At 42.1% G+C, this 16748-nt stretch overlaps 1 protein-coding gene across 12 annotated transcripts in view; it reads left to right on the top strand.

Moving 5' to 3' along the window:
- The window catches only part of ABLIM1 (actin binding LIM protein 1), a 196473-nt gene extending 188066 nt beyond the window's left edge, over nt 1-8407 (top strand). For 10 of the 12 annotated variants that reach the window (XM_065843401.2, XM_065843402.2, XM_065843406.2 and 7 more), the window contains 5 exons: nt 91-182; nt 304-400; nt 977-1038; nt 1350-1410; nt 2358-3617. In XM_065843401.2, the coding sequence (XP_065699473.1) occupies nt 91-182; nt 304-400; nt 977-1038; nt 1350-1410; nt 2358-2395 (350 nt within the window). In that variant the 3' untranslated portion in view covers nt 2396-3617. The other 2 variants (XM_071812181.1, XM_071812180.1) reach the window with 1 other exon arrangement.
- Nucleotides 8408-16748: the final 8341 nt, after the last annotated feature.

The following is a 16748-nucleotide window of genomic DNA, read 5'->3' as shown; positions in this document are numbered from 1 at the left end:
GACCAGGACTTTGAAGTAGCATTGAAACGTTCAAGCGGCGGTTGCACTGATACACCAAGTTCTGTCTGTGCTGTGGTTTTGTGGAAGCAGGAGCTGACATGAGGCGCAGATCGAGCGGCAGAGAGGAAGATGATGAGGAGCTACAGCGGCGCCGGCAGCTGCAGGAGGAGCAGCTCATGAAGGTGGTTATGAGCTTGTCTTCGTGCTGGTTCTGAACAGCATCCAAAAAGTGCCCCTTTGCTTTCTGTAAGCAATTTCTACTGATGCCTTGATTTTATTTTTTTCTTTAATTGCCATTTATAGCTCAACTCTGGTCTGGGACAACTGATACTGAAAGAAGAGATGGAAAAGGAGAGTCGCGATAGGTCAGCCCTTTCTGCCAGTCGATACGATTCTCCAGGTAATTCATGTAGGCAATAAAGCTAATAAAGAACAGTGTATAGTGAGCACCACGTATACATGTATCAGGCAGTCTCCCAGAAGAGAAGCCACTGGGAAGACAGCTTGATAAGTGAATTGTGGTGTTCTCCTCTCAAAGAGCGACCTAATTCATTAGCTGGTTTTGGTGAGGGAAGAGTGTTGGGGTTGTTTTTTTAATTAAAAGAAATATAAGGTTGATGATTTTCAAGCAATTTTGAGGAGAGAGATTTTTCTAATGGAGATAAGGAGTGAAATAAAATATTCACTGACTGGTACATCACACACATACTAATAGGCTGGGTTATTAAATTGCAATAACTCATTTTGCTTAAACTGGTGGTTCCTGTCACTGTTTAGTCTCTCCTTCCAGGGACAGAAAACAGCAACATTTACCAGAGGGGCTGCATATTCCAAACGCAACCAATTGGCTGACATTTTGATTGAATGTATTCTTTTAACTGGGTTTTTTGTGCTAGTTGATTCCTCAAATGTTCTCATTTTTGAGGTTCCCTGGGATTTTTCCATTAAAAACATTTTTCCCTTCCTCATTCAACAGCACATTCTTCAGCCTCCAAAACTTCCTCTCTCCCTGGCTATGGAAAAAATGGACTTCATAGGGTAAGGAGATGTTGATTTTGAGAAGCAAAAGGTGGCTTTAGTTATCCATGGTATTTATTTCTGTATTAACTGTATTGGACATTCAGTTTGATCAAACTTGCTTGTAAGGCCATCTGAAGTCAGTCAAAACCTAATTTCCCTTCCCACAAACTACATTGTTAAAGACGCAAGAAAGCAATGCAAGAAACATTGTGAAAATTGAAGAGGGTGGGGGGGAAGGCTTGAAGCAACTTATTCCTCCCCATATACCAACCTGCTTGTGAAGTCATGAACTGTGAATTTATGTGCGTGTCCCTCTTTTCCTGTTACAGCCAGTGTCTACAGATTTTGGTCAGTACAACAGTTATGGGGATGTGAGTGGTGGTGTTAGAGGTAAGGCTGAGGAGCCTTTTTACGTGTCACTTCGGTAGTGAATGAGTTTGATCGGTTCTGCTGTTTTACTTTAAGGCTGTGGATGTGGTTACTTTGTATTTCCTCGGTACATTTTAACTTTCTCTGGGAAACTCAACAATTAACTCAAACTCCACCAATACCTATTAAAGAGTTTGGGTTTATTTTGCTGTGTGGAGCTGATCTTTGTTTATAGCAAGAACTGCTTTAGAATTGGTGCAAATGGAAGGCAGGTAATGTGTATATTATAAGGAATATGTACTGGTTCTGTTATGGTGTTTTCTTCCTTTGAAAATTACGTCGCACAGTCTGAAATAATGTGTCACAGTGAAGAAAGGAGGGTAGTATCTTCTAATCCCTGTTGCTGCTCATTTATTTTCTTTATGACTTTGAGCTCTGATTTCAATCATTTCCTAATAAATATTGATGATATTTATGAAACTTTGAGAGTTAATGTTTTGCAGTGGTTTGAGCTGAAAGTCTCGTTATCTCCAAAGTGATATTGATCCCAATGATCTTAGATACCCTACAATCAGACATCTTCTGTTGGTGCCTGTGTCTCCTTATAGATTCTGGAGGAATCTAGATAGCTGCCTGGTGGCAGAAGTTAGGTGAAGGGATTCCTGCTCTACACATTTGAATTTTAGTTGGCTATTTATTCACTTGATTGTGGTTTTGTGTCTCTTAATATTTCCAAAGTGACTTGATTTTCCTGAATGAGAAGGTTGCTCAAAATGAAAAGGGCTGCAGTGTTTGGAGTGTTTGACTCTTTGCAAATGAAGCCCGAAAGTAGTAATGTTACTGGCCTTAGAGAATGGGGTGGCATTTTGAAAAGATTGGGCAGACCAAAAGATACAAGGGTTATCTGATAGATTGTAATTGCTGTTCTTCCACACTCTGAAGCTGATGAGATTTCTTTTTCTTTTCAGATTTCCAGGTAGAGTACAGGTTTTCATCAATCAACTGACAACAGAACTAAAAGCATCTACTTCCTTGTTGAAGTTTGAATTCCTGCTACAGGGAAGGGTTTCTTAAGACAATAGCTTTGATTTTCCTGCATGTTTAAGCATAGTCATCAATGTAGACTTTTACCAACAAAAACCAGGCACAGCCTCAGATTCCTCCTTGTTACCTCCCCAGAGCTGGAGTGAGACAGCTCACACCAGTTCTGTGATTTGCTTTGAAAAATCTACTGGCTGTTGTACGTGAGTTATCTATAATAGTCCTCCTGGGACAGCTGAGGGTGGATTTACTTCCACCCTCTCTAGCACTGACATTTAGGAAGTCTCTTCTGGAGGCAATTTTCTCCCATACCAGGAGCCTTGAAGTTCTCATTTTAACCCTGGCTTTTGCTCTCCAGACATGATGGCTGGTCAGTAGTTTTCTACAGTGCTGCCATCACAGATGAGCCAGTAAGAGGTGTGCTTGTGAATATAAACACTTTTACTCCAAATCCTGTCTGCAGGGTTTTTTCTAGAATGGTTTGAGTCTGGTTGGCTCCTCAGCACAATCACAGTATGAAATCGCAATCTAAGACAAAGTTTAATTAGTTGGATACTTTTGTTATTGTTGTATCAAAATCATGATGATTGGAAAGAGAATAAGATTGTGGGAGGAAAGAGGAGTTATCCATGTATTTTACTCAAAACATGATTTCATTAGGAACAGTACCTCTGTCAAAACAGCACCTTTTTACCCTATCCCTGTTTGTGTTCATAGTAAGAATTTCCCGTTTTAGAGATAAAAAAGAAAAATAACAATCCCTGAGCTGATACAGTAAGTGAGAGGAAGGAAAGCCCAGAGGTGGAGAAGTGCTTTTTATGCTGTTGGGTGGGATCTGAATTAATGCTTCTGCATATTTGTCCAGAGGAGAACCCTACATAGCCACTGGGGTGGGAAAGGGCCCACCACTCTCTTGGGGTCCCCATGGCCACCTGGGGAGTGACGTTGGTCACCTCGTCAGGGAGCTGTCGCCAGCCTGAGCAGTGACAGAGGCTGTGATGGCATTGAGGATGGAAGGATGCCTCTGCATGCCTCAGAGAAGTGGTAAACTTGTGATCTATAGAACAAGACTAAATATTAAGACTTGAAGGAAGTCTCAGGGCCAGTTCACCTTTGTTTTCACCACTGCTCGAGTGCCTTTTCCCTCTGTGTGTGTAACCTCTGTGTCTGATGTATACCTGTATCCGATGCAGTCCCTTCCGGATGGTCATGTCCCTGGAATGAGAATGGACAGAGGAGTATCTATGCCTAACATGTTGGAGCCAAAGGCAAGTGCAGATGTTATTCACTTTCCTTCAAGACAGTGAAGATTTGACTGTGAAATGCAGATAAAATGTGGGAAATGTCGTAGTTCTTTTGTTTCTCTGTACCTTTCCCTGTTCCTTATGTGCCAAACCTCTCCCTTTGTTCTGGACTTTGCCCGTCTCAGGTGTTAGGGCTCAGGCAGGCTGAGAATTTTCCAGAGACAAAACAAAGATACTGAAGATGCTCAAGAGCAAGTTCTATGTCAAGCTTCCACTAGCCAAAACAGCAGGGCAAACTCGATGGGGAAGCCTCACATCTGTCAGGTTGGAAAAGAGATGCAGATTATTGTGGCTCATAACACAGTGTTGAGGCTGTCTTGATTTAAAAATTAATGAAATACATGGATCTTTGTTTCAAATTGAAGTTAGATACTTACATGTCTGTCTGGATCTGTTCTTAGCTCTCAGCGCTATTAGTCTGACACCTGTCAATAGCGTTGAGTTCTCTAGATGAGAAATTCTTTGGGAGATGTATTGGAAAAAAGATAGAATGTCAGCTAAATACAAGATATAAATTATAATGCTTTCGCAGCTAGGACTAGAGCTGCCTGAGTCAAAAATGAAAATAATATACAGAAGGGGATTCAACCAGGGCTGTGTTTTAAATCTTGCAACTTTCTCTGTTGCTGGTGAACCTTCCAAGAAATCATGATTTTGCCAAAGTTACAAGGTTCAGTATTTCTGCACCTAAGTGAGGAGCTCGTTTTGCAAACCAGATTATACTTGTGCTTCCGAGTCACCTCCAGACAAACTGTACAAGGCAATAACCCTGGCTTTATAAGCTGAGACTGCAGTGCAATGTATATTAACAAGTGTTTTTATATATTATATAAATAAGACCTTGGGGACGTCCCCAACTCCTGAGATACTTTTTATTCCAAATAATTTATCTTTCAGTGCAATAGACATTGTTACAGCCACCGCTGCTGTTGATGCACCCAGGGATTTGGAATGTTATTTTGGGTGACAAATTCTGTCGGGATTATTAGTGATAAAATTTATGGGAATTTTCATGAGATAGTAGGTCGCTTTCTGTTGATGTTTATGAAGACCCTTGTGTGAATTGGCAGTATTTTTATTCACATGAGTGGTCTGACATTTACTTAAACTTGGTAAAGTAAAAGAAACAAACTCAAAGTCAGCATGGAACATGTGAAAAGTGAAAATTAATAAGAATGACAAAATCTTACTGAATGGTTCTTCAGAAAGGACAGAATTTGTGCATCCTGGCACCCCAGACTGAGCCATGCCTTGCTGTGAATACCTAAATGTAAAATGTACTTTTGACCGTAGATCTTGACTTCAACTCCTCCTGTTTAAATATGAAAAGTTACATTTAAGTTTCCTATAATGCTGTATATGGTAGCCAGTATCAAACATAAGCAATGTAATTCAAAGTATAGACTTAATTGTACAATTGTGACAATGTCAGAATCTCCTGAGAATCATAACTTACAATTGGTATGTAAGCACACATTATTTAGATTATTATTACTTACAATAAACTCAGTGGTGTGTTCACTGGTGCCTGAATCTTATTTTATTTCTAAAAAGTTCATTGAGATAATTGTTGACAATAGAATGAACTTAATTGCCTGATTCTGCATGGAGACTGATTAGCTTGACTTTCTTCTGATGTTAAAATAATTGGATTAATAGCATTTGATAATACTTCAGCTGTCTCTCCAGGAGAGTTTTGGTGGTCTCAGTCTTGTTCTCAGTGGGCAAGTAAAACAAGATCCATAAATAACAGAAAAGGCTGAGCCAGTTGTCACTGAAGTCTGCAGAAAAACTTCATTGGCTTCAGTAGAACTGGATGAGACCCTCCCTGGAGCGCTCTGTTCCCGCTCGGCAGAGACAAGCGATGAGAAGGGCTATGGAGAGGCTCTGTCGGATGGAACATGAGCTCTCCGCACTCATTCCAGGCATTTACGGAAGTACCTGCCCAAGGGAAAAATCCTAAACCAGAGTTTTATTTGCCAGAGACGATTCCAGAAACTGATTTTAAGGCACATGGTTTTCTGAAATCCTTTCTAAGCAGCATTGTGTTTCTGTTGGACTAAACTGGTTTGAGACCCACTAACAGTAAACATTTTACTAAATCATTTATGCATTCAGGAATTGATTATTGGTCGATAACTGATTTGTATAAGTTTGCAATGTAAAGGGAAAGCAAGGGGAACATTAATGGGAGATGTGCTGGACACATAGTCTTCTGAATTAGATGAAAGTGTGTAAGACAAATACATCTACAAAGGTGTGTATTTTGCACAGCCAGCAAGCACAATGGGCAGTTGTTTGAATTCTTTAACTATCCAAAAAGGCAAGGAAGATCATGTGATGCATTTTGATTAATGCAGTGGCCCCCACCAGTCGATATCTTGCTTATTCACAGTTTGCTGTTTTTTCTGATGTAATTTCATGTGGTTCCTTTTTAAAAATCCACTAAGTGTCTGTTTCTTTAGAGCTGTCCACACTTTGGCAACCATCAGTTAGACCAAAGAATGCCAAATATATTTACCTTAATAAACTCTCAAGTTTATACATTAGTGAATGAGGAGGTATATTGACTAGAGAGGACTGTCTGACCAAAGTCAGCTCTATTATATGCACCATAAAAATCCATGGAGCAGGCAGGTACACAGTGGCAATTTGATACTAACCAAGTTTTACTATGTCCAGACTGACCTGCCTTTCATGCAGCTTTAGGGGGGAAAAAGTGAGGTGATTTCCTTTGAAAAAGAAACCAAACGTTTGTGTAGCGATGAAAATGAGACACGTTGTGTTCTTTTTGCCTTAGAATGTAAATAAATCTCTTTTTCCCCCTTTTATACATTGTTAACAGATTTTTCCATATGAAATGCTCATGGTGACCAACAGAGGGCGAAATAAAATACTAAAAGATGTAGACAGAACCAGGCTTGAGGTAAGAGAAGCAAGTTCCTAAATGCTCTTTCCTGCTGAAGTTGTTTGTTGTTGCACACTTGAAAGCTGAAAACACTGAAGTCTGGGTCCTCGCTAGGCTGGGGAGAGTATTAAGCACGGAGCAGGGAAGCAGCCGCTTCTCCATGAAGGGTGCTGGGCCAGGAGTCCCACATCTCTGTCTCTCTGCTCCTCGAGTGAGCTTCTCACGACCCCCTTATGTTTTCAAGCAATTAATTGTATACTTGTAAAACAGTGAAAACCGCGAAATCGGTGGTTTTCTAGTAATAAGCTCCATAATGGAATGGAGACCAGTACTTTGTTTGATCTTGGATCACTTCTTAGCTAAGAGTCATTGTCAGCCATCCTTGAGGATCCAAAGCCTAACTTTCTTTAACTCATCCACGAGTCCTGTGAGTTGGCTGAGGATTTAAATTTCTGCCAACAAATCAAAATTGTTTAGAACTTTGTGGATTAGGAAGATTTAAGCAGCCCAGTGGAAGGCTGGGGATATTTAAGTCATTTGCAGTTAGTTCATTTTCTGGATGGAAAGGGCCACAGAAATTTGTTTAAGTAACCATTAATGCACATTTTTAGACTAGTAGATATGTGATTGATAATTAGAATTCAATGCTGTGTTATATTAGTGCCACAGGTAGACACTTTCCCCATCCAGTGCACTCTAAAGCAGCTGAACGAGAAGTAACCTGTGCACAGGACAGCACCAAACAAATGTTCCCTACTGACAGCAGGGAGATGTGCTGGATGGTTAATCCGGCCAGGCATCATCTCAGAACTTCAAATGTAGCATGTCAACCTGCAGCCTTTCTGCAAAGCTCTCCTGCAACCCAGAGTCTGTTTGAACTCCCATATGTGAGCGAGGGGACAAGCTACAGCCTGGGGCAGGGCGTGCAGGACCTGGCTTGGTTCCCTGCTCTGTCACTGCTTGCTGGGTGACTTCAGATAAATCGTTCTTATGTCTCTTGCTTATTCAGCAACTGAAATAGTTCTGATTTCCTTTGGAAACTTCTCAGACTTAACAAGTTGCAAAATGTTATTGATTCATTGAACACTTGAGTTCATGAGGACTCGAATCAGTGTATTGCCAAAGCACTTTTATTTCTCTCAATGGCTCTTACACAGTGACATGAAATACCTAAGGCACTCCTGCCTCCTCTTGTGTCTCTTTGGCTTTGACTGACCATTGCCTTTTCTCCTTCTTTTTGTTTTTTTAAAGCGTCACTTAGCACCTGAAGTTTTTCAAGAAATCTTTGGCATGACGATACAGGAGTTTGACAAGTTACCTCTCTGGAGACGCAACGACATGAAGAAAAAAGCAAAACTCTTTTAATCTCCCTTTAAACAAACCAACAAAAAATGATGCACAGGATATTGTATCATACAGTCCAAACTATTTGGAAGCAACTACTTATCCACCAAAAAGGGAAAAATCGCATAGTGGCACCTCTGTACACAGCAATTGAACAAGATGAACATGTGCTCTCCTGGAACACAGGGAGAAAATATCTGGGCTCAGAAACAACAATGATAGTTTTCAGAGGTGTCAGCCTGTGACATGATATTATACAAGATAGGAAACTGTTCTCTTCTTCTCCCTCAATGATATTCCCTTTACTTCTCTCCACAATACGATGGACTTTATTGCTAGAGCCAGGAAGTGCCCTTAGGATGCCTTTTAGACTAAAGTAGTTGTAACCACTCCAAAAACTGGAGAAGAATATATATATATATATAAAAATATATATATATGTGTGTGTGCGCACATGTATTTATATCTATCCATCTCTCTATGTGTGTATGTGTATATATGTGTATATATATGGAGAAGGAGGATTGGTAGATGCTCTGTAGCGAAGGAGAAGCCCTTTGTAACGTATCCATGTGGTCACATTAAGTCTTTCACACAACAGTTTCTTAACTGGCACTCTTTTGAGATGGCATCTTCTTCATGTGACACAATCTGCAGCCGTGGGCACCCTGCTCGCGTTCAGTGCACACCAGTTGAATTTCTGGAAAACGGACTCCTTGTACTTGTATATATTTGCTAGGATATAGGAAGTGAATTGCTGTGTCTGTTGTCAGTCTTCCCCCTTCCACACTTTCTGCTTGAATTAATAAGGCTGGAGCTTAACCAGTCATTTGAATAATTTAATATCACTTAAGTAATGGGAATGATGGAGAAGAGTCAGTTTTCTTGTAATTTAGTCCAGGAGACGAGTGGATGGGAGTGATGGAGTGAGAAAATGCTTTTTTTAAGTGTGCCCTGGTTCGCACCCAGAGATTTCGGAGCAGCCTCCCTGCTGGCGATGACTGGTACAGCTCGTCAGGCTGAAGGGGGTTGTAGGATTTACATCAGCAGGGAGGATGGCTCTCTGCAAGCTAACACACAAGTTCATCCCTCTGTGGGAGGAATGTTTCCATCAAGGTGCCATGCTCTGCCAATAGAGGCTTTTTGATTAAATTGCAGTTGCTGTTGTCAATATGGCACAGTGCATGGGGCCAAGCACTCTTTTTAGTTAATGTAGTTTTTCACTTGTGCTTGGAAAAGAGGGCACAGACTTTTTTTTTTTCCCTCTCTTGAAGCTTCAAAGCTCCAGCCTTGGTTATTTTTATTTCCCTTTGTGCCTGACTTGGTTTGTGAAGACAGAGTAATCATGCAAGACAGTTTCTGAGCTGCATTGAACTCCTTATTGCTTTCAGTCTTCTTCCAATATGCTGCAGCTTAAAAAACTGCTTGTATATACCTTAACTGCTTCTGGGCAAGTCCTATACAGAGGAGGACACGAGCACCAAAGTCACTGAACGAATGCATTGTGGCTGCAAGGTCAGCTTTTTCTCTTCTTGGTGCTTAATTGCCAACGCGTGCTGCACTAATGAGCCTGTCTCCTCATATGGGAGAGGGGCATTTAGGTTCTGTGTCTGTCAAAGAATATCGAGGCTTCATTTTTAATGCAGAAACTTTTGGGACTGGAGACATCAGAACCTTTGTATTTTCTGTTAAATGAGACATTGGTGTAAAAATCGGAAAGTCGGGAAGGGGAAACAGTCCTGGGTAGTTGTGAGATTCAGTATCACTGTGTTGAGTTCTCTGTATCACCAAATAGCATTTCACCATGAATTGTGCAGGACGGCCCAAATCCTGCCTCTTCTTTGCTGGTTCAGGAAGTCCTGTTGCAACAGGTCGCTGTGGTTCCTTCGATAAAATCTGAGGTGAAGATACGATGAGTCAGTATGAGAGACAGATACAAGGGGTCAGCACCTGCTCCACGTCCCCAGAGCGAAGGGGAGGGTGAGTCGGTGGGACAAGTTGGAGAACGTGCTGCAGACCTGGCACCACAGTCCTTACTGAACACAAGCCCTCGGTGACACTGTGGCACACACACAATTGTGAGTGAACTCTCTGGACTTACTGAGATTGCAGCAAGGATCAACTCAACATCATTTACTTAATTTTTCGGAACAAGCATCTGAAAGGATTCTAGAGAAATGCTGAGAAGTAAATGGGAGTTTTAGGGGCACTGGCAGTTTGAGATGCATTTTTGGGTGACGGCTGAAACCAAATCCATATGATGAAAGAACGGCAATGTTTCACACTCACAGGCTTTGGGAATGCTGGAGTCTCAGAAATTCAGGGTTTGTCACTTGCAAGGTGTGACTTAGCTTTGAGGTGAACTTTAAAATTTTTGTGCATATTAAAGTTCTCCAACATTTGCCAGCCTGCATCCTATAAACGACACTGCTGCTGCCTCTCAAACATAGTGAGCATTATGGGTCTTTTAGCCCAAGTCACCTTGCCAGTAAACCTTTTTGATCCGATGACTTGCTCTCTCAAGGATGGGAGCTGCCAGTCTGCATTTTTCTGTCCCCATCTCTAGATTACTATTGAACTTCTCACAGCGTATATGAATACACTACTCAGTGTATTAAAAAGTGACTATGGTTGTTTTCTCTCTTTCCCCTCCTCTCAAAACAAACAAACAACAACAAAAACCTGCCTCTTAGCCTGTGAAGAATGACAGGGTAATTTGTATCTGCTTCATCGACTTAGAATTTAAAGCTGCAATTGCACCTTGGGAAGGAGTGAAGAGAAGCCCAGCTTAGAAGCTGCAGAAAGAATTACTTTCTAACTGGATTTCTGGGCCAAGGCTGGTTCACATCTTGCTGGAGTGGAGCACAATCAGTGAGTTCACAGCCCTCTGCTTTATTTTTAATACTGTTTTGTTTCTGATTGAGAACCTGAAGAGTTTTCTAAACTTTAATTTCATGCCTATAGTTAATTCCTCTTAAATATCCCAACCAGCTGCATGTAGACACACCCCAGGAGATGGTGTGTCCATAAGAACAGCGCTGCAGCCGGCTGTGGGGTGTGTGTTTTCTGCAGTGGCCTGTTAGCGATTGTCACTGCAACATTTTCTTTCATCTGGTCTTCCCACCTAATAAAAACAGAAATGTAGCCCCAGGGAAGATTTTCTTTGTAAGCAATGAATCATTTTCCTTCTATCAATCGAGTAGAATTTTCTTGGGCAGTTCTTTGTAATTCCCCTCTTCAGCATTCCCTTGAGATATGTCATGGGTTGGACTAGATGTTTTCTAAAGGTCCCTTCCAACTGAAACCATTCTATGATTTTAGGCATATGCCTTAAGTATAATAGATACTTGTGTTCTTCTAGCTCCTGCAAGCATTTGAGCTTCTGATAAAGTCCCATCAAACTCAGAACTCGGTGCTGTCAAAAGAACGTCATTGCCAAGAGGACTGAAAACTGATTGCTTTTGTCTTGGTTTTTCCCCTTTTCTTCTTTAGGAGTGATGTGAGAGCAAAGACCTGTCAAACCATTCATTTGGGGTGACATTGCAAAATAACCACAGGTGTGCAAAATGGGATTAGGTGCACGTGTAGCACACACACTCCCCATTTGGAGTTGAGATACAATGCCAGTAGTCAACCCGGAATTTCCAAATAGCGCATAGTGTTGAACAGACAGTTGTCATCAAGTTACAAAGGTTGTCACAAATGTTCTCGCGTCTGTGGGGCTTGTGGATAACCAGTTCTGTGATAAATTGAGCGTGCAAAAGGCAGGGTCTGTTTCCCACGTGAAGTGACAGGTTGGCCACAGGTAATATCATTTAAAAGGCCTCCTCAGGCGTATATGAGCATTTGCAGCACCCATCCCTAGCAGTGCTCAGATGGGTGATATGCTGTGCAGTAGTCTTTGTATTCACAGGGAATCCAGAGATCTGACTCAGTGGGTTTTATGCCCCTTCCAGATACTGGTCTGATAATTTCCATGAGAACAAGTGGAGAACTGTTCTGTGTTACAGAGGGAACAACTGGCCATACCCTCTATACCGGTGCCTTAACTCAGTGTAAGCTCCAGCCTACTGTGGGTCAGAAGTTAAAATAAATATGTTGAATTGAATGTGTTGTTCATCATCTCTGAAAATAGTAGAATTAAGCCAACTTGAAGAGCAGATTTGGAAATCATTAAACTGTTCACTATTTCTCAGTGAAGCAATGTGATCCATTGTCACCCCGGTTTAGGAACCTGAATGTAGCATCTCAACTGCCAGTGTCCTGTCCCAAACCTGCTAAACTTTCTGTACAACTGGAAAAGTAAGTTCTTGTGGAGTTTGCTCACAGAATTTCGTTATTTTTTTTTCTTTGATTGTTTGTTACTATCTCGTGCTGGTGTCATTTAAGACAGGTTTTAGTGGCATCTCAGAAACACACTTGTTTTCAGTTTCATTAGTAGCCTTTCACTAAATATGGCTTGTGATGTGTTGTGGACATAGCTGCAGTGTGCTGTGAAAGGTTAGACTAGAAAAACAATAAGTTTCTTCCTGGCTGCACGTGGGACAAGGTAGTTCTGTGGCTCCAGTGGTGGTTTGACTTCTCTGAAGACAGATGTCGTCTCTCCTCACAAAGCCCCGTAGTCCTACATCTGTGGGCCTTGCACTGATGCTGCCCCTTCCCCATTGCAATTTGGGAATCCTTTCTCAGCCGTGCAGTTGAGATGTCCTGCTGTTCAGGGGATGTCACTAGGACTCTCTTTTGTAAAAGTCTGTTATGCTGAAATTAGACATATTTTTAAGTGAAAACCCTTCCTGCAAGCCATGGTCCTCCTGGTGTGTTGATGCCGTGTCAGATTATATTGATGGACGGAGAAGGCTTTGGTTCTGGGGAGGAGGAGAGCTGGTGTAAGCTTGATTTCTCCAGGGTTTGCCAGAGTAGTGTTTAGCAGATTTAAAAGAAAACACAGGTATGAGCCTGCGGTACCTATTTCAGACTGTGGGGAAGCCAAGTTTGGAGCCCATATAGATTATGAGCATCTATGCTGAAATAAATTCTATGAAGATATTACAACAAGTGACCGAAAAATTAACCCTTGAAACAGTAAGACTATGAACATTCTTTAAATTCAGCATGGAACCACTTATCTTGGTACCTCCTGTCTTAGGAGGAGATCTCGGCATATTTGGGAAGTATCCTGGTAGAGCAGACCAAATGGAAACCAGCCTTTCTCCCACTCATTCACTGCTTGCCTTTGGAATGTATTTGTGGATGTCCACATCCTGTAAGCTACCTATGGCGATAAAAAATACCAGTCAGTGCTAATGATGATGCAATAAGAAAATCAGCTAATCTGTCCTGATATGCCAGTCGTCTTTCCCTGTCAGAGAGATGTTTGGGGCTTGACTCCAGACCTCCCTTTCCTATTCGATTAGCCCCAGGTCATGGTTCAGTTCATGCCCTGTCAAACTTTTTGGCCCCATCAACACACCTGCTGGAGTCCAGCATAGTCTTCAGGGTAGATGCAAGGCAAGGGCTGACTGGTCTTGACAAGATGTGGTATGTTTTTACCCCATTGCTATGTAATGAGGAGCTAGAGAGCGCTACTGAGCACTGTGATCATAGTACAATGCGCCTTTTCTCTTTCAGTGTGAAAACACCCTTATTGCTGTGGGTTGCAGGACTGCTCTGGCTGGTGAGTTTTGCTTTGTGATTACTCCCACACACCTTTTCTGTGCTTAAGAAAATAAGAAACAGCAAAGAAAATCTATCACAATGCAAAGACACAGAGTTTTTAGTCAGACAGCTCTGCTGGCAGGAGCAATGCGTTGTGCCCGCATTTGGCAGGGAGAGAATATTATTAATTTTAATGTAAGCATCAGTGCAGGAAGTGGGAATGTAATTGGCCATTAATGTTGTTTGCCTGTATGCAAAATGAATTATTTGTTGCCCAAAGGGCTTCTAACAGGGAAATAGATTTCTGTTAATGATTTGCTAAAAAATGCTTGTCCGTGTGAAGAGGCAATACTTCCATGTGCATTGCGGTCTTTCTTTTGAGGGGAAAAGAGAAGACTGAAGGCAAACAGGATCACCAGAGTTAATACCAGTGTTGCTCCCAGGACTTGCAAACCTGAGGCCTGCAGGACCTTGCTCCCAGGCTTTAGGCAGTGAAGCATTTCAGGCAGCAGAAGCAGCTATGGGAATCCCAGCAGTGCCTTACCAGGCTGAGTCTCTAGCTCCCTCAGGCGCTTTGACAGGTCCCCCTGGACACTGGCCTGGGCTTTTGTCACTGAACACCTTTCAGAAAGCGTTTCCCACCCCCAGATGCACAACCGCTGAAGTCAGTGGAGCCTCTCGCTGACATCTGCACACTCTGGAACAGGCTCTTGCTCGTCTGGCGAGACCAGGAAAGTCCTTTACTGCCACGTCTGCTCGCTTGCAGCAGCGAGCTCAGCACGTCATTACTGTGTCAGTCCTGTCCCAGCAGTGTGGCTTGGTTGTTGCTGACAACTCTTCCTGTGAGGGGGCCTTACAGTTGGGGGCTAATTGTTTTTTAAAGCTTTGGAAACTGAAACTAATTTTTCAAAGGCATATCTTCCTTTAAATCAGTAGATTTTGGCAATAGTTTTTTTTTTAATTATTTTATTTTTCTTTTCTCCTCCCTCCACATGTTTCAAACCAGCGTTTTAGGGAGGTGTCCCTGTGTTTTCCATTCATCTGTGAGACAGCTCTCTTTCTGAGTCTCTGTAAAAGTGAATCAATGTCTTGTCTGTACAGTAAGTCTGCTTGTATGCATAATGAAAAGTTGAGCTGGGTTGCTGTTCTATACAATTAGTCTTTCCACTGTCATACTGCAAACGGCACATATTGCACTCCTGTGCCACTGTAATCTGCATCACTGTTGTACTCAAGTCAATGAATAAAGTTTGGAGCTTTATTCTTAATCACTGGATTAATGTTGTCTCTTTTTTTTTTTTTTCATCTTGCAGAGTTATATCAAAGTGCTCTTACAAAACAGGATGAGAGGGACAGGTGAGGCTTGAATGACCAGAGCAAGACAGAGAAACAGTTGCACAGCTTCAGTGAAATAATGGCAAGAGGTTTGAAAATAGACACAAGCCTTCCTGTAACTAAGTCACTAGAAACAGGTGTTCACAATAACCACACAGAAGTGTTAATTTTGTGTGGTCAGTTTGTGGTTTAAAAGGACCTGAGATATCGGCGAGGTCACCTAGGTCTTGCTGTTACAACAGCCTCATGTTCAGCTAAAATTTTAGACCCTGACTTGAAAAGATATTTATGTGTCTTTGTATTTAAAGTTAGGTGTGTGCTTAATTACCTCGAGTTAGAGCTGCCCAGCCTTGGTCTGGGTGTAGAAGACAGGGGACGATGCCATTCAAGGCAATAGGGCTATAAAACACCTCAGAATGTGCAGAACACTCAGGTCTGTAGCAGAATTAAGCAAACTGCACCTCAGAGGAATCTGTAAGCAATTCCTCTCATTGCCTCAGATGAAAGATTGTCAAGGGACTTCACTCGTTATTGTGTCTAGATGTCCACTGGAAAAGAAGCCACTCACACACAGCTCTCTAGGTGACCTGCCAAACATCTTCACTGAGTTACTTTGAACTTCCTGCGGTTATGGGACCTGGAGCAACCAGAGCTGGAGCCTCATTAGGATTGGCCTCTGGGCTTGTTTGTTAAAGGGGAGGGGTGTGTGTGGTGATGTTACTATTTGAAGTGAAACCATGGGAGATCAAAACTAAAAAAAGCTCAAAGAGGGTGGGGAAGAATCCTCCTTCAGGCCATTGATCACCTGAGCTGCAGCCCTGCGTTCAGGGGCAGGAGCGATGCGGCATGTGTTCTGCACAGCAGCCTTGAGCCTACAGGAAGCCCTTGGCAGCACCCAGGTCTGTGCCCTGCAGAGAACGTGTTCCACATCTTCTCCTCCACTCCTCAGCCCTCTGAGACTCATCCCTGCCCTTGCCCTGCCTTGATACTCTACACAGGTTCTCTTACAATGAAGGTAAAGGTTCCCCCAGTGTTTTACTTTGATGTACTGCGTTGGGTATCGTTAATGACTGAATCTCAGATGAGGTGGGAGCTCAGGTTCCTGCTTGGAAAGCAAGAGGTGGGGAATTTAACACTACCAGTAAGTTAGCCGTTAGCAAAGCTCGTATCTGCCCCATTCACTTCCAAGGCCATGCCTGGATTTTTGTTGTGTTGTATTTGTGCTGGAACTCTTACAAGAGAAACTCTTCTCTGGACAAATCCATCACAGCGACCTGCTGGCAGTTAGATGCTTCTTTACTTTGGATGGCTTACTCCAGAGATTGCATTTTTACTATAGGTTGGGCAAAATCAAATAAAAAATCAGAAAATCAGATTAATTTATTACAAGTGCTGGAAATTTGACTCAGTGAAGGGCAGAAGCACCACTTCAGTAAAGTAAACCTGTGTAAACATAGGGGTTTTTGTTGTCTGTATTGCTGCAATGCCTAACTGGAATAGCTCTAATTCTGAACTGAACAATTTGTACATATGGGGTGGAGATGACCCTTGCTTTGAACGTTTAATGGGTTAATTTTCCACAGCAATGTAGGCCCATGGGCTTCAGCAGATTAGCACATGTGTTCCAGTATCCCTCGTTTTTCTGTTTCCTCCAGGTTTGTAGAGATTTCATACCCGGCCACTTCACAGCCCTCAGAGCTGTCAGACCAGGTATGAACAAGAGCATAACAACCCATTTTCTATTATCTTTTTTTGTTTGGTTGGTTTTTTAG

Source organism: Patagioenas fasciata, chromosome 8 (assembly GCF_037038585.1).
Source record: "Patagioenas fasciata isolate bPatFas1 chromosome 8, bPatFas1.hap1, whole genome shotgun sequence".
In the NCBI taxonomy this organism is placed as follows: domain Eukaryota; kingdom Metazoa; phylum Chordata; class Aves; order Columbiformes; family Columbidae; genus Patagioenas; species Patagioenas fasciata.
Note: the sequence above shows the minus strand (reverse complement) of the source record. Positions and strands in the feature narration are given on the sequence as shown.